Raw genomic sequence first — 24,369 nt, forward strand, 5'->3', positions numbered from 1 at the left:
TCAGAAAAACATTGCAGCGTTGAAAAATAAACCCAGTTTGAAGGTCTGAAGGTCTGCCTTTATATGTAAATGTCTTATAACTCAACAACTGATAAAGGTGGATCAAAAAGCTGACTAAATTATTATTATTTTTATTTATTTTTTACTTTTTTTGAATGGAATAAATACAGTTTTTTTTGTAACTGAGAGTGAATTTTTTTAATAGTTTTTTTTTTCTTAACACTGACAATGGATCTAATTGGCTTGGGATTACTGTATATGTAGTCTTTCAGTCTAGAAATTAACACTGGGAAGGCTGTTCATTATGAATATTGAGGGCAGCCCATGTTAAACACCTTTAGCAGGCTGATTCATAAAAGGTCAGCATGTCCAACCAAGCACTTGCTCTGGGTTTTCATTGTTCACGGAATATCTACCGGGGCACTGTAACAGGCAAGCAGAGTGGGCATGCTTGAGTTAGCTGGATAGTTCTGGAAACAAGTTGCACGCATGGTCTCATGGTCTCTGGTGTCCATTCAGAGTTCTTATCCCCTTTGGGCACATTGGTGATGTTTGCGATGTGATTTTGTAGATTGTATTTGCGCCCTCCCAGAAGACTAGCGCTGTGCTTTCTTTGTACTGTGCCTGTGCTGTGTCTCTACCACAGCAAAGCTCTCCTCCCAGGAATGGACTTCTGCTCTGTGCATCGTATACACCTTAATAATATGCGCAAACATTGCTTTTACATTCGCCACAAGAATGTATGGCTGCCGAGCTCTTGAGAAAAATTCAACAGAATGACCTTCACATGAATAAGTCATCTACATTTTCAATCAGCTTATTTCATTGGATAACATAACAATAATAATAATAATATTCTCAATGGGCCTAATTCACAAAATGTTTATTAAATGATTCTTACATTTGTTCTAAAAAAGGTTGCTGTGAAAAACCAATATGGGATTCATGACCCATGTGCAGATCTTTGTTTTTGTGCATATTTCCGGTGTATGCGATGATGAATGCTGACCGTTTGTAAATTTTATGCACAATCCTGTTCATGTGATTAGCATAAGGAAAAAGACATGGACAAATACATGTTAGAAAAAAAAAGATGAAAGCTGAAATGTGCTTGGAAACACAGAGTTCCAAGCACATTTCTTACACACAGTTTACGATCAAATATGATTGTACACATTTTGTGAATGAGGCCCAATAAATCATGTTAGCACAGTTGAATTATTTGAATACTTTGTAGTCTGCATAAAAACGTCATACAATCAATTTTTCAAATTAGTGCTTTATGAAGACAGCCACATATATCTCATCAGGCACCCACCTTAATTCTTACGCTCGTCCCTTTACCTGTAGGATCAATCAACTAGGAAATGGAAGATCTTTGTACACTTAATCCCCTCTATTAGATGGTAATGTGAGTGTGATTTCTAATAATGTTAATAATGTGTCATTAAGGATGCACATCAGTGGTTCACTTGGTCTGATGAGCCTCCTTTGTTGTGTGATAAAGGACATTGATTGACAGCACATGACGGTTCCACCAATGGGGCTCCAGAATTCTCTCTGTCTCATCAATAAGTGTGGAGAGCTGAAGGGTCATGATGCAACGTTCTGCACATAACCCATTGGCACTGCTGTTCTGAAGTGCTAAAAACAGATTTGTGTTGATGAAGATGAAACATATAAAATAAAAATAAACTGACAGGCAAAGTACAGCCTGCTTCCTCTTTCTCATTCCCTTTTTCATATATTGCCTTGCTGAAGTGTACTCTTGATGCTTTAACACTTATTTTAAGAGGAGCCGATGAAAGAAAGTAAATTATGACTCAATGCTTTGGAACACGATATTCTCAGTGTAATAATCTGAGCGATTTCAAAGGCTTTTTATTTGGAGTTCATTTTAATTTTTTTAATGTTACGAGAATCCTACAGGAATATATATTGTATTTTAAATTGAATTATAGAATTTTGTTTGTTTGCAATATCAATTATGATGCTTGAATTATGATTATCATTCATATATGAACTGAAGGCACAAACCTAGCTTAGAGACAGTGTTAAACATTGAGGAAGAATGTTTACCACTCTGAAATCTCTCTGGAATGTCAAGTTGGTCAATGGGACACTAGAAAAACAACTCCTGCGGACTCTAGTGCACTACCAAATTGCCACTTGGAAGCACCCCACCCCCCTCCGCTGTTCTGCCTCCACATGATGGGAGAGAGTGATAGAGAGAGAGAGAGAGACAGATAGACAGATAGATATTTATTTTTTATATACATTGCCGTACCTTACAAGCTTTTGCAATACAAATGTACAAATTTGGCATGCCTATAAAGCGAATTGAATTGAATTGAATTGATAGGGAGGGACACACACAGAGATAGAGAGAGAGAGATAGAGAGAGACAGACAGCAAGAGAGAGAGAGAGAGAGACGAGAGAGAGAGAGAGAGAGAGAGAGAGAGAGAGAGAGAGAGAGACAGGAGAGAGAGAGAGACTGCAGAGGACAGCAGGAAATAGCCATGGTGCGGTGGGTTCAGAGGGAGTGCTTCACGGTTAGGACTGACCTGGGTCTGCAGGAGCGAGGGCCTTAGGGCGTGTCCTCTCTCTCTCTCCCAGGCCAGCCGCCTCCAGAGCCCGAGGCCCCTGCTGAGACAGAGAGCCCAGAGGTGATCTACGATGACGTGCCCTTCGAGAGCCTCCTCTCCCCTGATGAAGGTGAGCCCACGGACCCCGGTCTGTAGCTACAAGCGCTGTCTGTACTGCTGGGCCCTGCTGGGTTGTATATGCGGGTTGTGACACTGTGACACTGCAGAATGTGTGTGTGTGTGTGTGTGTTTATTTAGGTGATATGCTGTGTGTGTATTGCTACGTAACATCAGGTGCTGGACGGAGTGTAGCACAGTGGGTAAGGAACTGGGCTTGTAACCGAAAGGTCGCAGGTTCGATTCCCGGGTAAGGACACTGCCGTTGTACCCTTGAGCAAGGTACTTAACCTGCATTGCTTCAGTATATATCCAGCTGTATAAATGGATACAATGTAAAATGCTATGTAAAAAGTTGTGTAAGTCGCTCTGGATAAGAGCGTCTGCTAAATGCCTGTAATGTAAGCTGCTGGGCTAATAGGCAGGTTGTCATGTGCATACACGCTGGGAGTTTCATGTGTCAGCAGTGTGGTTTGTGTGTGGTTTGTATGTGTTTGTGTGTGTGTATTTATGCGCTTGAATATGCATGCGTGTGTGTGTGTTTGTGTGCATCTATGTGCGAGCATGTGGGTTTGGGAGTGTTTGTTTTTGTGGGTGACTGTGCATGCTAGTCTATGTGCATGTATATGTGTGTATGTCAGGGTTGCCAGAACGTCCGGCTTTCGACCGAAATGTTTTCAAATTGTTTGTACTGGTCTGGACAGTGTAATGTGCTATCAGAGTAACTGATGGAAGAAATGTTGCGTTAGTTTCTAATGAACTGGCGTACGACTCCCCGGTCCAACATTGGTTCCAAGGGGGAAAGCCAGCCCAGGTCCAACAGCTGCTGACCCTGTTCACGATTATGCTTCCAGCTGTGCATGTTGTCCTGTTTTGACAAAATAAAAATCTGAAAACCCTGGTACATGTCTGTGTGTATATGCTTCAATGTGTGTGCCAGTGTGTGTGTGTGTCTGTATTTGTGCATGTACATGTGTGCGTTTGTGTGTGTGTGTGTGCTTGTATGTGCATGCGAGCATGTGTCTGTATTTGTGCATGTACGTGTGTGCGTTTGTGTGTGTGTGTGTATGTGTTAGTGGTTGTGTTACACTCTCCCCTCTGTCTGTCAGAAAACCTGATATATGAAGATGTGCAGAAGACAGAGGAGCTGGCGGGCGCAGACAACGGCTGGAGCTCCAGCGAGTTTGAGAGCTACGACGAGCACTCTGATACAGAGAACAAAGCAGCTCCCACACGCAGCAAGGTAAGGCCCCGAACGTCGTCTTCGCCCTGCCTGCGCAGAATTATGGGTGTGTTATGACTAACGGTTGTTCTGCCTAGCCTGACTCTGCAGACTCCCACTGACAGAGAGGGAAGCGTTAAGGGTAGAGTGGGAGGATGTTGTGCAGGAGAGGAATCATCTTGTGGCACTGCAGTAGCCCATGAACAGCCAAGGCGTTCTGCACATTCCTTACGGAGTCTGACGGGGGAAAGGGAAGCAGCTGGTTTCTTTTAAAACTGATGAAAGATGTAGGCACTGCTGCTTTTGGGAAAACATACCAGGCCATACTGATCTGTGATTAACCACATTGTTGCATTCTAAAGCATCATGGACTTACTGGGTAGTACTTCCCATCCCCATGATGCTCGAATATATTGTTAAGAAGGAATGATAAAGAGATAATCTACTATGTCTAATATACTACTATTCCTAGTATCAGGTCTGGCCTTAAGACAAGGTGTTGGCAAAAAAAGTCAGTTTATTGATTTCTTGCCAATTTCTACTTTTAATAGATTAAGTAGCCTAATCTTTTGTGTGATCTGACATTTTAGATACATTTATTAATGAGCTCAGAAGTTACAGCTGAAGAATGTTCTTGTCAATATGAAATGTTTTAGTCTGGTCTAATCTACAAGTAGCTCATCACACAACCCCTCCAGGAGCTGCCCATCCTCTTTTAAAAGAAGGCAGCAAACTGTAGGCCTTCAAAGTGAAATTATAATCTATCCATCTTCAAAGGCTGATGCAATGGCCTTTCATGAACATCACACTGTAGTCTGAATATATTCCACAAGGGGGCAGCATTTACTAACAGTCTGGACTAGTGGCAGACAAAAAAATAACGATTTAAAATGGTTTACATTCAGGATAAACATATATGGGGCGGCTATTCTGTTGTATACCAAGTTACTTCCACTTTCTGGAGCTTTTGTTTGTTTATCAGCAAATGCTTCCATAAAGGACACTGTGATGGTGATTTTAATAATTCAACATGGTGGTGCGGTGGTGCAGTAGGTAGCACTGTAAGAAGATCATCGGTTCAAATCCTGGCCTGGGTCTTTCTGTGTTGAGTTTGCATGTTCTCCCTGTTTCTGCGTTGGTTTGCTCCCTGTACGCCAGTGTCCTCCCACAAGACATGTAGGCTAATTGGAGACTCAAAATTGCTAATAGGTATGGGCGTGTGAGTGAATGGCGAGTGTGCCCTGAGATAGGTTGGCGGCCTGTCGAGGGTGTATTCCTGCCTCTCGCCCAATGCATGCTGGGATAGGCTCCTGCACCCCCTGCGACCCTGCCCTGGTATAGATAATGGAAGGATATAACTATATATATGACAGGTAAAACAAAATGCAGTTGCATGTCTATTAGCAATCCATGACTATATATTTCATAAGGTGTAATATTACAATCATAATGATATCACGTTACATCTTTACACTGATAAAAATAGAATAAGAGGAAGTAGCACAACAATGGTTTGTGTGTAAAAGAACCATAACGAATGTGATGAGTCATTGGTGGTTTCATTGCACTTTCAGCAGGCATGGCTTAATCTTTCAGACTGGCATTGTGCTGCTGGGAGGATCAAACAGGGCCTCGCTAGTGGTGTGCAGCCCAGCTGGCGCTCAACACAGTGAAAGGGCTGCCATGTTTGAGCCAGCCGAGAGCCAGAAGTCCCCTTCGGTTCTGCTTCCCCTCGGCGTACTTCCCCCTCCCGCTTCACGTGCCCCTCTCCCAGCCTGGCGTGCCACGTCCCTCCCCCTCCCCCTCCCCCTCCCCGCTGCAAAGCCAGCCTCATCAGTTGCTGGAAGCCAGCGCGGCGTCGGCGGCGTCGTCGCCGTCTCTCTCAGCGCGCGCGCGCCTGACGCCCCTCTCTCCTCCGCGCGGCCCCAGGTCCAGCTGTCCATGGCCCGGCCGGCTCGAAGCAGCCTCAGCTCTCGGTCCGTGTCCGAGGCGCCGTGGTGGTGTAGCGCAGCGGGTCTCCCAGAGGCAAGTGTGGAACATCCGGTTAGCGCGCGCAGTAGCGCTGTCTAGCGCTGTGGTCACCTCCCTCCCCCCCGCCCCGCCCCCCCGTCTCCCTTCACTGTGATATAGTCTGCTGTTAGAACAGTTTGTAGCGCTTGACCGCGTAAGTTGTGACACACGCTAGCTCTCGGGTGCTTGTCAGATCCTCCACGTTCCCTGCAGACGTTTTGGTAAGGTTTGGCTAAAACCGAAATGTTCATATTCTTTTACCTTATTGTTTGCACCTTTTACCTTGTGCTGTGAACTAAAATGCGACAGAAATGTTATACTATGACATTTAGATTCCTTGTGTGACTATGTGTTGTGAATTAGAGTGTGTTCTGAGAATCTTTCCTTTTAGATGATTTCTTTATGCTATTCCTGATTGATTGATCATTTTCAGTAATGGATGCTATCTTCTTTTTTAATGCTATATTTTTATATTGTTCACATCATTTGTGCATGTAAAGTAATTATGAAGTTTTTTTTAAAAACAAAAACGTTTTGGTTTACATTGATATACATGCCATGGTCAGTTCTATAAGCTTGAGTAAGTCTGATATTCAGTCTGTCCATGAAGTTACACCATGATTGAGATGTTTGAAGGTCCATCCAAGGGAAAGGAGAATCATCTGCAGTGTCTCCTAAAATAGCTTAAAGTAACTGGCTTCAGAATGTTGTTTTCCTGCTCTCCAAACTCTGCAAAAAACTGACTCAGCAGCTGACGTTATATTTGAGTCCCATCAGTTTGGCAGAGACCTGGGAGAATTCTCCTGAGTCTCTGAGCTGAAGGCACAGGTGATTTAACTACCGTTTCAAGCAGTCCTTATTGATGACAGCAGAACTCAATGAACCACTTTTTTATTAGCGTTGAGTACGTCTTGCCAATTATCACAGGCCATCAGAATTACAAGTGTGTGAGATCAGTATTTGCAGGTGCTGATAGCTGACAGGATATTGGCCGTAACAAAGATGTCGCTGATCATTTGACACACACTTAAATTTGCAAATAGTCAATTAACACATGCTGCTGTTATGAAGCCAATTGCTCCCATCCCATTTTCAGGTTTTTTCTTTGATGGAATTTTGACTCAGCATCTCTGAAATTTCTGAAAGCTTTCCCTCTTGCTATCATTGGAAAAAAAAACATTATCATATGAAAGGGAGAAGCATTGTGAGCCATGGCCGGTGTTAATTTCAATTCGATACATAGAGCACGCTGAAGAATTGAGTCATGTATGAGTGGTTTGATAATTAGTCCCCATTAACCCTAGCTGTCTGAGGAGCACTGCATGCTGAGATTATTTGAACTCAATAAGCTTTCTTTCCAGAAGCATCTGTAAGTGTTTGCTGTCTCAGTCTCTTTGCACTGCCCTGTAGATGACTGATCTAATGTCTGTTTCAGACTCTGCCTTGTTGTTCTTTTACAAATCCTGTAACACGCCAGCCTTGCTTGTCTTGCCTTGACACTTTCCTATTTTTTTATCCCTCTCTCCCTCCATCTCTGCCTCCTTTCTCTGTCTCTATCTCTTCACATGCACATGCTGCTCACCTCACCTGATCTATGTCCCTTCACCCCACCCCCACCCCACCCCAATCTCTCCTGCTTTTGTCTGTGGGGCTGCTGCCATGGCAACGCCCGTAGCTCCCTCCAGACGTGCGTCGGCTGAAGGAACGTTGCGCCAAGACCAAGCGTGAGCTGGCTATGCGGCTAAGCGGCCGTGACGTCACCCAGATCAGGCAGAGCTATGACACCAAGGTACCTCTCCTGAGAGCAGGTGGGCTGGTGTGGTCCTACCCGGGACCTGTGTGCAACAGGAGGCAGCCTGACTATGCATTCAGTTCAGTTCTTCACAGAGACACTGTCTCAAAGGTGCTTTACAGGAAGACAGAAAAACAGGAAATATGAATTTTGGGAAAACCCAAGCCTGAATCCCCCTTAAAAAAAACAGCAAGTGAGGTAAAAATATTTTTAAAAATCCCCAGTGGGGAAAAAAATACACTCAGTAGCGGGAGAAAGCTCCCCAGTGGTAAGAAATCTCAGTAGGCACACAGTCACTGAGGCGGAGACCATCCTCTGCTGGTCACGTATTCAGGACCAATGACGCGACCTTCTGAATTGACCACATTTCTATAAATAATGTTGCTGATGTGAAATAAACTGTCATGTTTCTCAGATCAGAAATTTCCGTTTGAAAACTGCCTTAATGCCTCAAAGCCACTTATAGAAATAGTGCTTCTTGCGTTTCCTCCAAAGCAGAAATTGAGGACACATTAATATTCTCATTTAAGACATAAATAACTGGAGAAAGTAGCGCAAGAGACATTGCCAAGTATTTCGGAATGAATTATTGTGGTTCTTGGAGTCGCACATTAAATTCTACTGAATTACTGCGGACAGAAATCCGCCCAGTTTGAGCGGGGATTTACTGAGAAAGGGGGACAGCGGCACAGTCTGCTCTCAGTGCCCGTGGAGACGGGGCCGGATACCTTTGGCACAGGCTTCCCGTCCATTCGAGCATTCTCTGTAGCAGAAAGCCAGAATGACTCCAACGAGTCTAATCCCATCCAATGGCTGAAGACTCTCTGCTTGGATCTTCCTTAAAGAGGAATGCCACGGGAATCTGCTCCCGAACCAAACTCTTCCGTCTGATGGACTCTCGGGACAGAAGTGCGCCCTTAAAACTGTGACGTGCCTTGACCTACCTCCCTTTTCTCTCCCTCCCCTTTTTCTCATGCTCTCTCTCTCTCTCTTTATTTGTCTCCATCCATGGGTTTCTCTCTCTCTCCATACCATCCTCCAACTTCTCCCTGCTACCCAATGACAGGTACAGCAGCTGATGAAGGCAGCCAGAAACGGGACTAAAGATGGAATTGAAAAGACTAAGATAGCCATGATGCGCAAAGTCTCCTTCCTGCACAAAAAGGACACCTTAGGTAATTCAGGAATCTGTGTTTCTTTTTTGTTTTTGTTTTTCTATTCAGAGATGACCTGAACTTTGACCCTCTAAACATTTGACAATGCTGAATTATTTACTTGGCCGTTTAAATGTTATGTTGGTGTTTTAGCACATTTCCCCTGTTAATTAAGAGGTATTATAAATATTTTAGATTAAGAAAATCTAAATGAAACATTAGTTTGTTTTACTCTGGACGTTATTAGGTAATTTGGATGGAGCCAAGCTGGTGTTTGCTCTTAGGAATGACTGAAACCTTTTGATGTGAGGGGGAAAATGAATAGAACATTCTAATGACAGGAGAAAAGGGTTAAATCTGACACAGAATTAGGGATTGTTTTTGTTATCAGAATAAATATTATTTCTAATAATATAATCATGAATAACTGTGGTATTATATAGAGCATTAGCAGTTACGTTGTGCAGTTACAGCAAAATAGTGTTACAGGTTGTAGTCCTAAAACCCGGAAGTAAGTTTGCATTTTTGAGCTAGGGGTTCGTCAGATTTCCAATGCGTTTTTCCCATAGGGATTTTGATAAGGTCTGTGGTGAACAGAAACGCGAACCTAAGAGAGTTTCACATTTTGTTCTATGAGATAAATTACACCCATTAATATCTCAACCGTGGATTTCAAGGCTATTAACTCAAGTTTCCATACTAGCCCGCTTGTATGTGACAACCGTTGTATTTTCAATATAGCGACTTACTTTTCTAAAGCAAATAACGTCTTCGAAATTCACGGTTGAGATAAAAATGGGTGTCATTTATCTCGTAAAACAAAACGTGAAACTCTCTTAGGCATACGTAAACCACAGACCTTATTTTTGACAGAAAATGAAATCCCTATGGGAAAACAGCATGGGAAAACTGCTGAGGGAATCTATGGGGACAGAAACGTCCGTGTTGGCCTGCAATAAGACGTCGTCACTGTAACACTCTACATTTCACCATGGAGAGAGAGAAGAAGAAAAAAAACAACAACATTGTGTTAAGAATTAAATTGAGTGAAAAATAAGACTGTGCTGAGGTTATGGACAGGGCTCCATCTCAGAGCAGTGTTGCCAGAATCTGTGGATAATTGTCAGAGAGAACAGGTGGGGGGGGAGGGAAGTGTAGTTGGGTAGCAGGAGCTTGAGTGTGGGACAGGTCCTGCAGGAGTTTTCCATGAAGGTGACCTTGTGAATGGCTGTGTCTCTGTGACCCTGCAGAAGAAACGGAGGATGATGCTGGGTATCTGGATGTGAACGTGTCAGAGTACAAACACCCTCCCCCCCAGCTTTCCCCCATGCCGGAGGGACTGAGCAGCCAGCAGGTGTGTGTGTGTGTCTGTGTGTGTGTGGGCGCCCTCTGTCCTCTTCTTCAACGGCACATTTTCCCTACCGCTCATCTTTGTGCCACCCGCTTGTCAGTCATTGTCAGTGTGGTGCCACACAAACTTTACAGCACAAAGCCAGTATGATAAGCAGATGCTTTCTGTATCTGCTTTATGTGATGTGAAATGGTGTGACAGCATGCTATGCTATCTGATTTATTCCTTTAACAGCTCAAGAAAGAAAAGGTTAATCGAACAGTCACATTTCTTCCTGGGCATGCTTCATAGTACTCAGCAGGAAAGTGAGCAGGTTTAAAATATTACTGCTTGCGAAAAAATGTTTCATATCACCAGCACAATTTATGTCACGGAAGAGACAGATAAAATGGTTCTTTGTCTGCGGCGAACACACACCTATGTTTAACCGGCTGAGATGAACAGGCCTCAGGTTTCCCTGTGCTGGTTTCACTGCGCAGTGCGCGTTCTCTGTGTCTGATCGCTTTGGCCCTGGACCCTCAGGTTGTCCGACGGCACATCCTGGGGTCCATCGTTCAGAGCGAGCGAAGTTACCTGGAGTCCCTGAAGAGGATCCTGCAGGTGAGGCATTAAGGCGTGTTCAGCACCCACCCACTCCCACTCCCACTCGCACAGTCACTGCACACTCACAGCCACTCCCACTCGCTCTTACTGCACACTTACACACACTTCTGCTCACAGTTACTGTACACTCACGCACACTCCTGCTCGTACAGTTACTGCACACTTACACAGACTCCTGCTCACACAGTTACTGCACACTTCCACACACTCACTCACTCACTCACAGTCACACCCACTCGTACAGTTACTGCACACTTACACACTCACTCAATCACTCAATCACTCACTCACTCCCACCCACTCCCACTGGTACAGTTCCTGCACACACACACACACACACACACTCACTCACTCACTCACTCACTCACTCACTCACTCACTTCCACTCCCACTCACTCACACACACACTCATAATAACACTCAAACAAACACACTCCTGCATACAGTAGGTATGAATACCAATAAGCATGTCAATCTTGTGTCATTGTTGGCCTGTAATCAGCGACTCATTCAGTCGAACTCCAGGTTCAGGATTCCTTTACAAATCTCAACAAGGTTCTTCCATTCATTTTGCGTGTAGGACACGAACACAGTACAACAGAAGCCATGTGAGTGCATGTGGTTATCACATCTTCATATTCATTATTTCAAAGACCTGAAATTACCTGCTGATGTAAAAAAAAAAAATGTTTCACACAGCCAAAAAATGATGGCAATATCTGACAAACAGTATCAAAGATGGAACTGGGAGCAAGCCAGCCTGCTTTTATCTGCTATTTCCGTATCATTTACAGCTTAATCTTCAGAGAGCAGGTACTCTGAACGGGATATAGTCCAGTCATTTTTCTTTTGAACCTGCTGTGAGTGGTGAATGAAGCAATATTTGTTATCTCTCTTTAGAGATGGAAAGATATGGGCATGAAAAGGAAGGGGATCCACTGTATCAGTGTCCTTTTTTCATGCTGAGAAATCCCTGCCGTGTTTTTAAGTCTAGATTTATGTTGCGGCGGCTTTTGTTGCTGAACATGATTATTCCTTTTGAATATTGTTCTAATCCTGCCCGAAATGAAAGGTGCTAACTTGTTTTGCATTTCTACAGCCTTTCAGGATGCAACATTTCAGGGCTGGCAAACAATATACAAAACCAAAAACAAAATGATAATAGTAAAAAAAAAAAAAAAGTTGCTGACTAGATTCCAAATGGATCTTGGAGATAGCTTCTTTGTAGCATGCGCATGTCTGGATGTTTTGTCTATAATCCATTGGCTTTAGATGGCTAATGTAACAAAAAAAAAAAACATTTTATTAAAAAAAGAAAAACTGTTCATCTCTCTTCAGTTTTGTTTGTTTGTAGCGGAAAAATTATTCCTTGGTGAATTTTTGTTTCTACACTTTCAGTACTGATTATGCATTTGTTGAGAAGTTTAAAGTCACGCTTCTGTATAATTCAGAAGTACATGTGTCAGGGGAATGTGCCAGATGCAGCACGGATGTGGAAAAACAAACAAGTATTCAGATTTGAAATTGTTTTTACTTATGTCTGGTTTTGAAATTTATAGGAAATTAAACCCATGGTGCTAAAAGAAAAAACATCATCAAATATTTGTTCTGTTTTAAAGGTGTAATACACATACATGTGTAATAATGAACTGTATTTTTTATTTCACAGTTTGTTTTTTTGCTCCGTCAGTTTTGTCACATTTTGTTGAAGAGGGGATGAAGGTGGTAGCGTGTATTTATCCTGGTATAGGATATGAGCTGCTTAAATTCACACCTTCACTTCCTGTCCATTAAAGCTGTGATTATTGAATACGCCCCAGCGGAGGGAGGTGAACAGCCTCCGCAGATTGATTTATCCAATTACTGGGGTAATAAGGGGGGAGGATTCATAGGCCTAAATGGGATATAACAGAACCTCGCCACTCGTTGCCATGGTACCTCATCGGCACAATGAGCCTGGGTTTAACTCATCATCCAAAAGCCCTTTCGGAATTGGCCGGTGAGCGTTTATTTACTTCTGAGCTCCTGTTCCTCCCACTCCCAGGAGTACCAGAAGCCTCTGCTGGAGGCGGAGCCTCGCATCCTGAGCCCCAGGAAGATCCGGCCCATCTTCTTCCGCCTGCGAGAGATCCTGCAGTGCCACTCCATGTTCCAGATCGCGCTGTTCTCTCGCGTGGCCGAGTGGGACCACGCCGAGACCATCGGGGACCTGTTCGTGGCCTCTGTGAGCCTTTCACCTTTTTTAAAGTCTTAAGAATGTGCATTTTCTAAAGTTCTGCAAGTGAAAATCCTTTGCCTTTGTCATGAGTGCATCTCATGTCATCTCATGTAGTCCTGCTGTTTTAGTTGCTCATGCTGGTATAGCACTGGGGAATGGTGGGTGTCTTCTGTAATTGCTATTTAACCTTGTCTTCGTATTAAATGTGTCGGCTTGCATGGGTGGATTATATTTGAGTTCATACTTTGCTGTAATGCTCTTTGAGATTATTATTTTTTATGTATTGAGATTGTTTATGAAAAGCTCTATATACTTAAGCTATTATTGCTTATTTTGTCACAGTGAGAATTTTGGTCAAAGCCAAATGAAGGGTTAAACGTTTTGGGCACTGTACTTGCAATGAGGAGGTTTCTAAATGCATATCCAAGGTGTAGTAATGCTTTACACTCATGAAACTATATTCTTATTAGTATCCAGTAGAATAGCTGGTCAGTGTAGGCAGATTGTAATGTATTCAGAATGGAAGGTGTGTGTGTGTCTTGCCTACAGTGCAAATACCTTAAGACAAAATGATCTTTTAAAGGTTTGCCATGTGTTAGGAAGTTAAGCTTCATTGAATTTAAATTATAAATACCAGGGATTTACAAGTGAATGTTCCTGGTAAATATAAAGCCCTATTAATGGATCATGACTTAAATGGGTGCCAAGTTGCGACGCTTTGAATTTGGAAATCTGCGCAATGCGTAAATGTCGTAGTAGCAAGGCCCGGCTCTCTGGCCAACTGCACCCCAGCGCTAGCATTTATCTTCTCATTAGCTTCGCGGTGACAGGGGTGCCTTTCATAGAAAAGCGGAGTGAGTAACCTCGCATACAAATCAGATGGGGAGTCCTGATACAAATGACACAGGTGCAATGAATCCCTCTCTTCCCTTGTAGATTAACTCAGAACATGCATGTGATACTCTTAAGAAGTGGGTTAATGGATTAATGCACTCGTTTGCTGTTGTAGCCATCTCTAATGGGCTTCTGTGTTTGGGCCTCCTAATTATTTATGGTTTAAAAAGGGCAGGTTTGGCTGCACTGACCCCATTACTTGTATAATTGCATTGATCATTATGAATCCGCCCGGTTAGGCAGAGCTGGCCGTGGCTGAGGCAGTGGAATGGGCCCTGATTGATTTTTGCATAACGGCTCATTAATCACCGAGGGTCCCACGTGTTGTGAACGGGCCCCCCCCCCCTCCACCCCTTCCCCCCGCCCCCCCCCATCCTAACGCAGCTCCTCTGGGGGTTTCCAGCGGCTCGCGGCGGTCGCCGCGGAGAGGCAGGAGTTAATTACCTCCCACGGCCCGTCGGCTGTTCGTTAATCTGTCCGGCTCCCGCCCTCGAACCTCGGGCGTCAGCTGGCGCTGGCAGCTGTGGGTGCTCAATCAGACGGAAAACGCTTGATTCCGCGTAATCTCCCCTAAACAGGCCGCCTCAAATTGATCACAGACGTGCTTTTAATTGCTGAGGAACTCTAAGCTGTGATTGGTTTTAAATTTCGGTTTCGTGCTCCCCAGTGAACGCGTGGGACAGGTGGGCCCAGGCCCTCCATGCTGAGCGTGAATTAGCATTTTTATTTTACAGCCCTGTGCATCTCTGCGGTCGCACATTAAACGGACCCCTCCCTCTTTGCCTCCTTGTCTTAAAATGTTAGTGTTTACCTCGATTCCCCGTGTTTTCTATAGTTCTCCAAGTCGATGGTGCTGAATGTGTACAGCGACTACGTCAACAACTTCACCAACGCCATGGCTCTCATCAAGAAGGCCTGCATGTCCAAACCTGCTTTCCTGGAGTTTCTTAAGGTGAGCACGATAACTGTACCTCTCTGATCTCTTCTCCAGCGACTCTTTCAGTCTCTTTCTGATTGAGCCGGCGCCTTCACGGGCCTTTCCCTATGATCTTCCAGATTATCTTGAGAGATGACTGTCATTTTTGTGTGCTTAAGTGTTATCACTAGTGTGATTTGATAGAGGTTTGAAAACGGACGCTGGACTGAAAGGGGCTTAGAGACTTTGTGTACGGTGCATTGGTGAAGTGCTATGAGTGCTGCTGAATCTTTTTTTTCCCTCTGACCGGCGCGTTCCCTCTGATGTGGCCGTGCTCAGAAGAAGCAGGCATCCAGCACAGACCGCATCACCCTGTACGGCCTGATGGTGAAGCCCATTCAGCGCTTCCCTCAGTTTATCCTACTGCTGCAGGTCAGTACTCATCACGCGCAGAGCACGCGGTCATCACTGACACGCAACTGACCGCCAGCACAGACACACGCAGGCGCCGGCCAATCACCAGCGACCTTCAGCACCGACTCGCGGAGTCTACAGTCAGTACTGACACGCAGCACTGGGCTCATTGCGTCCTTTGAATGAAACCACCACCCTCAGCATTTAGAGCCGTCTAACATTCCTTTAATAGCCATATGCAAAACTACAGTTTTGTTCGGTCTTTCCGTGTAACTGTCAGCAAGCAACTCTGCTCCTCATCATGGTTTGTGCTTCTCTGCATGCACAGGGGAATCAACTGGTTAGACAAATACATTTCACACACTTGCTCAATGGCAAGAACCTATAGCGAGTGAGTGGTGCAAATCAAAAAGCATTCTCGTGATTATGAAACCGACTACACTGGGTTTCCGACGCGTTTAGAGGGAAGTTTGTGTGGGTTCAGTTCTCCAGCCGGGGGTGCCTTCTGTTCCGTATCCCAGAAGGCTGCGCTCTTTGCCATGGCATGGAGTAATTAAAATCATGTGCCGCTCACGTGTGTCTGTGCGCTTGGGTGTGTGAGAACGCTGGAATTGCCTCAGAGTGCCGCATGAGGAAGTGAAAGTCTGCGTGCGAGCTCTGTGATTGGCTAAGGTCGATGACTGCAATTTTCACAGCTGGGCACAGTGAGTAGTCATGCACTGCGCTGCCTCGGGGACATGCTGGGGGAAATGGTGGCATCCTGCTGTCTCACACCAGACAGTGGATGGGGGAAGTCTCTCAGCCGCTTCAGCTTTCGCACTCGCTCTCTCTCTCTCTCTCGCTCTCTTGCTCTCTCTCTCTGTCGCTTGCTCTCTCTCTCTGTCGCTTGCTCTTTCTCAATCTTTTGCTCTCTTTCGTTTTCTCTTGCTTTATCGTTTTTTTTTCTTTCTCTCTCCGTCTGTCATTTCAAGTGAATGTAAATTTAATTCAGTTCGGCTTGATTGCCAGAACATAACAAAACAAAACAAAACAAACTAAAAAAAAAAAAAACGCATTTCAAAACAAACCAGCAAACTAAAAGAGTACCTGCAATAATAACCATGATGGACAAATGGCAGTTCTAAGCAGGACAGGCAGCCCTCATCAGTAGATAATGAGCAGTACATATCTCTCGGGCCCACGGTAATTCCTCTTCCTGTCTGCCTCTCATCAGGACATGCTGAAGAACACTCCCCGGGGCCACCCCGACCGGCTGCCCCTGCAGCTGGCGCTGACCGAGCTGGAGACCCTGGCGGAGAAGCTCAACGAGCAGAAGCGCGTGGCCGACCAGGTGGCCGAGATCCAGCAGCTCGCCCGCAGCGTCAGCGACCGTAGCCTGAGCAAGGTGACCGCAGCCCCCCCCCTCCGGCCCGAACGAGCGCTGACCGCGAGCGCTGACCGTGAGCGCTGACCGTGAGAGAGCGGCACCCAGGCGTGTGCGCTGGTGACACTGAAAGCGCACCTACGCACACAGGCGCACACACACGCATGCACACGTGCGCGCTTGCACCTGCTCTTGTGTGCATGTGCACAAAATTGCACACATAGACACACACATTCACATACTCTCACCTACATACAGGCACAGGCACATACACACACGCACATACATATACATGCATGCATGCACACGCGCACGCACACACACACACACACACACACATACATGCATGCGCACACGCACACGCACACACACACACACACACACACACACAAATAAACACTCTTACCCATATGGGGATAACTCTAATTCAGACTTTACATACAGTAAAGTCTAAATTGGATGTTTTCACTGGAAATGTGTGCATGTGCTCTGTCTGATGGTCGTTTGGGGCCTCTGTTCAGCTGATTAAGTGCTTAACAATCCTCAGCTCCCCACATAGGATTTATTTACTGTGCTGAGAGAGAGAGGGAGAGAGAGAGGGAGCATTGACGCACGCTCACTGGCTCTCTTTTCTCCAGATAACATTTTGTGGTGACAGTAGAGTTAACATTAGAGCTGATGTTATTGTTTTGGCTGGGACAAAGTCACAAAATCACTCATCTGTGCTAAAGCTGAAGAGAAAGGACCAAATGTGCTTAAATAACTGTTATTTGCGCCGTTGTTTGATGGAATGGAAGACAGTTCTGTCTGCGTGCTCTAGAGGGCGCTCTGAATTTACGCAGTGTGGCAAAAACGGAGAGGCTGTATACCAAAGGGTGTGTATACAATATTAAAAACTGAATCGACAAAAGAATGTTGCAGAATCTCTGTATTTGAAATAATTCATTTCCTGTGAGACAGTGTAGCTGGATATGCAAAGCTCACATTTATATTTCAGGATGATTGCGTAGATTTAACTATCACAGGAGGATCACGGAAATTGCATATTTGAATGAAAACAAGGTTTATTTTATCACCTATTCATTGCCTTTGGTTTGCCATTGTAATTTCCTCACTGTGGGAATATGGTTTTTGAAATGCATGAAAATTAAAGATGAAATTTATCCCTATCTGTCAATACAGAGCAGTAACCTGGTCATGAAAAAAAGCTGTGCGTCAGTGTTGCATAACTATGTTGTGTGGGTTTATATCCGTCTATATGTATGTGTATATACATGTGTATACGTGTGTGTGTGTGTGTGTGTGCATATATATTGTGAGGTATAACCCCTCCATGTGTATTTGTACCTGTCAGTTGCTGAATTCGGAGCAGAAGCAGCTGATTCTGTGTGAGACGCTGATTGAGACTGTGTACGGGGAGAAGGGGCAGGTCCTCAAATCCAAGGAGCGCAAAGTCTTCCTCCTCAATGACATGCTCATCTGTGCCAACATCAATGTCAAGTGAGTGTCCCCCAGCCCTACCTCTCCCTCAGCCACACCTGTTCACCAGCCATGCCTGTTCACCTGCCACTCCTCTCCCCCAGCCACACATGTTCACCAGCCATGCCTGTTCACCTGCCACACCTCTCCCCCAGCCACACCTGTTCACCAGCCATGCCTGTTCACCTGCCACACCTCTCCCCCAGCCACACCTGTTCACCAGCCATGCCTCTGCCCCAGCCACTTGCCGTGTGGAGCTCTGATGCAGGGTGGCTGGATTCCAGCCCCGACAGACCCCAGCGTCTGCTGCTTCTCGGTCTGTTTCGACTCTTCAATGTTTAATTGCGTCCGCTAGCCTTGTTTTCGGGGCCTAAATTTGCCACCGATTGAAAGGAAACCGCAAAACCAGCAGACCCTGCAGCCCTGCATGTCTCTGACCTCCCTGCTCTTGTGTGAAGGGGCTGAATATGAGCAGAGGGAAAGCTGCAGGTTCTTCTCTCTCAGACCTTACCGGGCCGCACAGCCTCTTATTTAACAGCTGCCACTCCCTGCTCTCAAAAGACAGATTCTGTCAAGTGCCTCTGCCATTAAACGCACCCATCTCTCCTTTCTCGTCCCCTTCAGAGATAGTACATGTGAAAGTGGCATTGATCGAATCTTAGCTCAAGAAAGGTAACGTTTTTTTTTTGTTTTTTTTCCCCAAGTTTTGCGAGCTTTTAGCCTGTGTTGAATGAACAACAGCAGATGGGTGATGTGGTGATCTGAGGAAGCTTCCTGATTGAAGAAGAGCTTAATTATTAAGTTAATTGCAAAAGTTAATGATCGCTTTGAATTCCACAAAATAAGATCCTTCTGATGCCTCCACTTAAAACAAATTGTGGAACTGTTCGCAATTCTTATGATCACAGGCGCGCACTAATAAAAATATACCTATTAAAAAACAGCAGGTGGTCTTGTTCTCCCTCCAAATACAGACGATCAGAGTGGTTGTAATTACGCTCCCGATGCTCAGCTTGCTTTCATGACAAATCATAGGACCATATCACATTTTTCTTCCTAATTGCAGCTGGGGAAAATGTGCTGTCAGGATATTTCATTAGAAAGCATATGGGAGAGCCCAACGCTGTGCTTACGTTGTCCACCAGGGGGCCCCCTGACATCAGCAGTCTGGTTCCCGTGGGGCCCAAGTACGCCATGAAGTGGAGCGCCCCCTTGCTGCAGGTGCAGGTGGTGGAGGTCGGACAGGAGAACCCCCAGAGTAAGGACACCCTTTTCCAGCACTCTGGATCGAAGCGCCTGAGCAGCTGCGGTGTCCAAGGTATGTACCCCCCCCCCCGCCCCATCCCCACCTGCCGGCACCCCCGTTCATAGTTTTACGCCGTTTGCACTTAAACTGAATGATGATGGGGAAAAGGTCGCTTTGGTTAAGCGTGTCTTCACACAGGGGACGTGTCCGAGCGCGAGCCGCGCGCGTACTGGTTTCAAGGGGGCTTTATCTTTCGAAAAAGAAATTGTCAGAGCTGGCAGTTTTTAAACACCCGGGCTCTCTCTCCGTAATCTCATTTCACTCTCTGATGGACCATAAACATATTTAGAGAGGTACCATAAATCTGCGGAGATTATTCAGATTACCCCCGGCTTCCAATTAGAAAGCCTAGATCGGGAGATCCCAATCAGGGGGGAGTTAAACATGTTTTCTTCTCCCTGGCAAAAAAAAAACCTTTTTTTTGTGCATCGTAGTGAGAAGCCCGATAAACCCGCCGCGGAAATCCGCCACGCTAAACGCTATCGGGCCGCGGCTGTGCGAGCCTTCGAGACCGAGCCAGTCTGAAATATTAACGACGCCGTTGTGGTCGCTGCCCTCGACGAGGCGCGGGGGGCGCCGGTCCTGGTGTCAGCCGAAAGGCGCGGGGGGAGAAGCGGAGCCCCCGTCGCGTATGTGATGACCCATTTAAAAACCCGCGCCCGGTTACGCAACGGCGGCAAACGCTTTAATCTTCCTTTCTCAGAGTCTGGTGCGTCAGAGGCAGAACTAACCCCGCCCCCCCGCCCCCCCCCGCCACCGCTCATGTGCCCGACCCGTCTGTTGCACAGACGAGCCATCACACGCTGCCGTCTATTTATAGGCCTGCAGTGTATGTAGCTCTCTGCGGGGCCCTGAGCCCAAATCGCCCCCTATATTCTCCAACTCGGCTAAAACAGGCCCATTTTTCATCCGCCCGCACCGCGCAGCCTAATTTATCGGCGAAATAGGCTGAACGTGTGGGAACTCTAGAGATTCCTCTCGTTCCTTCGCTCTTAATCTCGTACGCGCGAGGAAGCGAAGGAGGAGGGGGGGGGGGGAATAAAAACGGCGGAGGTGTGGTTTTAACTCGTTCCTCGTCTCGCTGTTCAGACGTTTATGAATCAAACCCTAACTGACACGAGTGCTCTTTAAACGAGAGCTTCGCTGAATGTGTTCCACAGGAAGGACCCGTACAAGGGCACCTTACACGGACTAACATGTTACATAAACACCATTAGATAAGCAATGTGTGTACATTAAAAATGACCTTTCAAAGAACAAAAAAACATTGCACCCGCACACACGCACACACACACACACACATACACACACACATCCTGTCACATCAGTCACATTGTGAATCTTAAACTAGAAAAAACTAAAGAACACCTGACACCCTACTTCCTACTCCTGACACCGTACTTCCTACTCCTGACACCGTACTTCCTACACCCTTCACCCTACTCCTGACACCCTACTCCCTGCACCCTTCACCCCACTCCCTACTCCTGACACCCTACTCCCTTCTCCCTTCTCCCTACTCGCACTGCTTATTGTGGACGGATGACATGGGCTGAAATGGGCAGCTGAGCCGCAGGCTGCCGGTAAAACCCGGAGCGGCATCGCTGCTGGATCAGGGCTGAATACTGACCCCTCTGGCAGTGCTCCTTCTGTGGTACGCTGGCTGATTAGGCCTTCAAAGAAACCATCGAACAACAGCGCCAATAACCGCAACCCCGAGTCGTAGTTCCAAAACCAGCCGCGCTGCGCCGTCTCCGGCATCGATACCCGTTCGGGATGACGGGCGGACGCCTGGGCTACGTTTAGATTACCCCCCCCCCGCCTCCTTTTTTTCCCCCGAGGGCCGGGGCGATGCCTTTGATTGAACCGCGGGGCCGGCGGGCACGTCGTGTCACGCCTGTCGCCCCGAATCTGCGGCGTGACAGTTATTCCTCGCCCCGGTTCGGGGGGCGGCGGCGACGGGCCGAGCGGTCCCCAGAGCCCGCGTCCAGCGACAGAATTTAATTACGCGATTAATATCCCCGCGCCCGGGAGCGGGGGGCAGTAAAATTGGAGAAAACAACAGCGGTATGGATTCCCGATGAGGCGAGCGTGCGGCGGGAGCGGGGGAGCGAGAGGCGTCCGCCGCTCGAATCGATGGCGCATTCGGCGTTTAATGAGACACCTGCTCGGGAAAAGCCGCGTGGCGCCTCTCCCTCAAACGGCTTCATTTTGATCTCATTGGTTTCCGACACCGCAGCTCCCATAAACAATGGGGATCAATTCATCACGCATCGATCAGCATGGTTAATGGTGTGCCGTATTGACGAACGGAAGTTTTCCGTAATGACTTCGCATCAGTGAAATACAAGTCGGATCTCGGGAGCTTTTTGTTACTTAAGTTCAATGAAAAATTACTTACCCTCGTCTGAATATTGCATTCGCTTTTATGGTACGTCTGGGGCATATGCTAACAAAAAACTACTCTCAATAGCCAAACATTTGCCAGTTTTTTTTTTTTTTTTTCCAAATCAGAAATAAGTTCTGAAATGATATGGAGTATGAGCATAGGGTGAATTGAGCTCACAGCAGTATGGTGGGCAACTGTGAGTGAAGTGAAAAGTGAGCTCACAGAGTTACAGGAAGTAAATGAGTTCGGCTCACAACAGTGTGGTCGGTTACAGGAAGTAGATTACTTGAGCTCACAGCAGTTTAGTGGGTTACGGTATATCAGTTGAGCTCACAGATGTGGCATTACAGGGGTCAGCTGACGTGAGCTCACAGGTGTGTGGTGCGTTGCAGGGAAGGTGTTCCTGGGACCCCCTCGTCTCTACCAAGAGCTTCAGGAGCTGCAGCATGACCTGTCCGTGGTGGAGGAGATCACGCTGCTCATGGGCACTCTTCAGGGCGCGTACCAGGTAAGCAAGCGACCGGAGCTCCCGCCGCTGCTCTGCTCAGCGCCTGGTCCTTTTCAGGGTGCCTTCCTGCTGCCCCTCCCTCGTAGCGTAGCGGGCAGGGAACTGGACCCGTGGCTCCGAGGCCGTTGGGTTTGATCCCCAGCCGAAGTGCCGCAGTCGTACCCTTGAGCAAAGCGAACCACCCCCGTGAAAGATTCGGCTGTAATGAAATAGATTGCACATAAAAATGCAATCTGCGTGAGTCGCTCCGAACGAGGCCGTCTGCTAAACGTCGTCATGCAAACCGCGAAGACGCATAACTTCCGTTTGATGAAGAAAAGTGCAGACAAAAGCCGAAGAGGAATTGTGGAGAGTAAGCAGAAACCAGCGACGCACGGCAGGTGATTCATACAGGGAGGTACGGTAATCATCATACAACAGCCTGGAGACTCTCTGCGATGAAAGAGCTTCGGCGTCTAGCTCTCTAGGATAATTGTCCATTCCTCCGTTACCCACTCACATTACAGCCGGCTTGCGTGTAACACTTGAAGTGTGTCAGCATTGCTGGACGCATGGGATGATGAAGATGGGTTTGACTGTATTTGCAGCATGTAGCACTTTTCAAAACTGTGAAGTTCAGAGTGAGGGGGAGGGGGTGGGGGGAATTCAGCTCGGCCATCAAGGAAGTGTAGCGCTCGCCTTAGTGATGCATGGCTGCCATTTAGTGCCAGAACACATTAGCTGAGGGCGAGAGTGGGGAAAGTAATAAACCAGTTAACTGTGTGTGTGTGTGTGTGTGTGTGTGTGCGCGCGCGTGTGTGTGTGTGTGCAGAATCTGAACACGACGGTGGGGCAGGACTGGTGCCTGGCACTGCAGAGGCTGATCCGAATCAAAGAGGAGGAGATCCAGTGCGCCAACAAGTGCCGCCTGCGTCTGCTGGTCCCCGGCAAGCCAGACAAGTGAGTTCCCTGTGGGTGGAGTTTGAGGGCGGAGTCTGCAGTAGGCAGGGCCTGATGGGGGAGGGGCTGAAATGGGGGAAAGTGTCAGATGATCAGTATGAAGCTCAATGAAAAAATGAATTAATCTTTCCCAGCAGACAGTTTTTTTTGATCTCTTTAATTATGCAAACTAGAATGTTTTTTTTTTTACTTCCTGTGTGCTAATATTATACATGAAAGAAATTAACTGTGAAGGCACTTTAACAGCAAAGGTGCTACTTGAGAAATCAGTTACTGGTGTAATTGGTTCATTCTGTACTGACTTGATGTAGATGCTCTGATGTCATCTCTGATGTCATAATGCTGGCCAAGCCACATGCGTGGGATGGACGCTGTAAGAAAGAAATAATGTTCATTAAAGTAAGGAATTTTGACATGGTTTGGAAAGGGATCAGTATGCATTTTGCCAAGTCTGCGGCTCATAATTATCAGGTCCCTCTTGAAAATGAGGAGTAAATCTGAATTGGACTTCCTGGTTAAATAAAGAATTCACACAAATTTAGAATAAACTTGGAACTGGAGGTGAGGAGCATTAGTATTCCAGTGCTGGCATGGAGTTTCCCTGTGAGTTTAGTGGATGGGAGTGGGGATGATAAATGGCTGTGGGTGGGGGTTGGGGGGTGGGGGGATCTTGGAACAGCCGCAGGTGGTGGCGCAGGTGGCGGCTCACCTGCCCCACCGCCGGTGACACTGCGCTGAACTACGCCATCGCGGCAATCTGCTCCAGCGCACAGACAATGAGCAGGTGTCCCTCAAACAGGTGCAGGAGCGCCCTGTCGCCCTCCCTCCACCTCCTCACCGCACGACTCGAATAATCTCCATCCTCCACTTCATCTCCCACCAACACTTCATCCCCCACCCCACCCCCCTTTACACCTTTTCCTGTTACACTCGTTGCCACAAGCCAAACATATAGAAACATTTGCCTGGTAGTATCCTCTAGAGTCTAGACCTCACTGCACAGTACTGGTACCAGGTAAATCATACGGGCTTGGCAGAGGCTGCTGGGGGGTGGGGGTGGGGGGGTGTATGTGTGATGAAGGGCGTTAAAGTTGGCTTCGATCGCGGA

At 46.6% G+C, this 24,369-nt stretch overlaps 1 protein-coding gene across 7 annotated transcripts in view; it reads left to right on the plus strand.

Annotated features, from left to right (window-relative positions):
• LOC118207483 (rho guanine nucleotide exchange factor 10-like protein) overlaps positions 1–24,369 on the plus strand; it is a 95,436-nt gene that overhangs the window by 24,126 nt on the left and 46,941 nt on the right. For 2 of the 7 annotated variants that reach the window (XM_035381110.1, XM_035381109.1), the window contains exons 6-20: positions 2,618–2,716; positions 3,813–3,946; positions 7,611–7,724; positions 8,794–8,902; positions 10,132–10,235; positions 10,755–10,832; positions 12,880–13,059; positions 14,783–14,899; positions 15,203–15,295; positions 16,491–16,661; positions 17,995–18,140; positions 18,744–18,791; positions 19,265–19,437; positions 22,207–22,322; positions 23,134–23,261. In XM_035381110.1, the coding sequence (XP_035237001.1) occupies positions 2,618–2,716; positions 3,813–3,946; positions 7,611–7,724; positions 8,794–8,902; positions 10,132–10,235; positions 10,755–10,832; positions 12,880–13,059; positions 14,783–14,899; positions 15,203–15,295; positions 16,491–16,661; positions 17,995–18,140; positions 18,744–18,791; positions 19,265–19,437; positions 22,207–22,322; positions 23,134–23,261 (1,810 nt within the window). Of the gene's footprint in view, positions 1–2,617; positions 2,717–3,812; positions 3,947–5,814; positions 5,951–6,059; positions 6,157–7,610; positions 7,725–8,793; positions 8,903–10,131; positions 10,236–10,754; positions 10,833–12,879; positions 13,060–14,782; positions 14,900–15,202; positions 15,296–16,490; positions 16,662–17,994; positions 18,141–18,743; positions 18,792–19,264; positions 19,438–22,206; positions 22,323–23,133; positions 23,262–24,369 lie in introns of those variants that run through there. The other 5 variants (XM_035381112.1, XM_035381111.1, XM_035381114.1 and 2 more) reach the window with 5 other exon arrangements.

The sequence above is a fragment of the Anguilla anguilla genome, chromosome 11 (genome assembly GCF_013347855.1).
Source record: "Anguilla anguilla isolate fAngAng1 chromosome 11, fAngAng1.pri, whole genome shotgun sequence".
Classification (NCBI taxonomy): domain Eukaryota; kingdom Metazoa; phylum Chordata; class Actinopteri; order Anguilliformes; family Anguillidae; genus Anguilla; species Anguilla anguilla.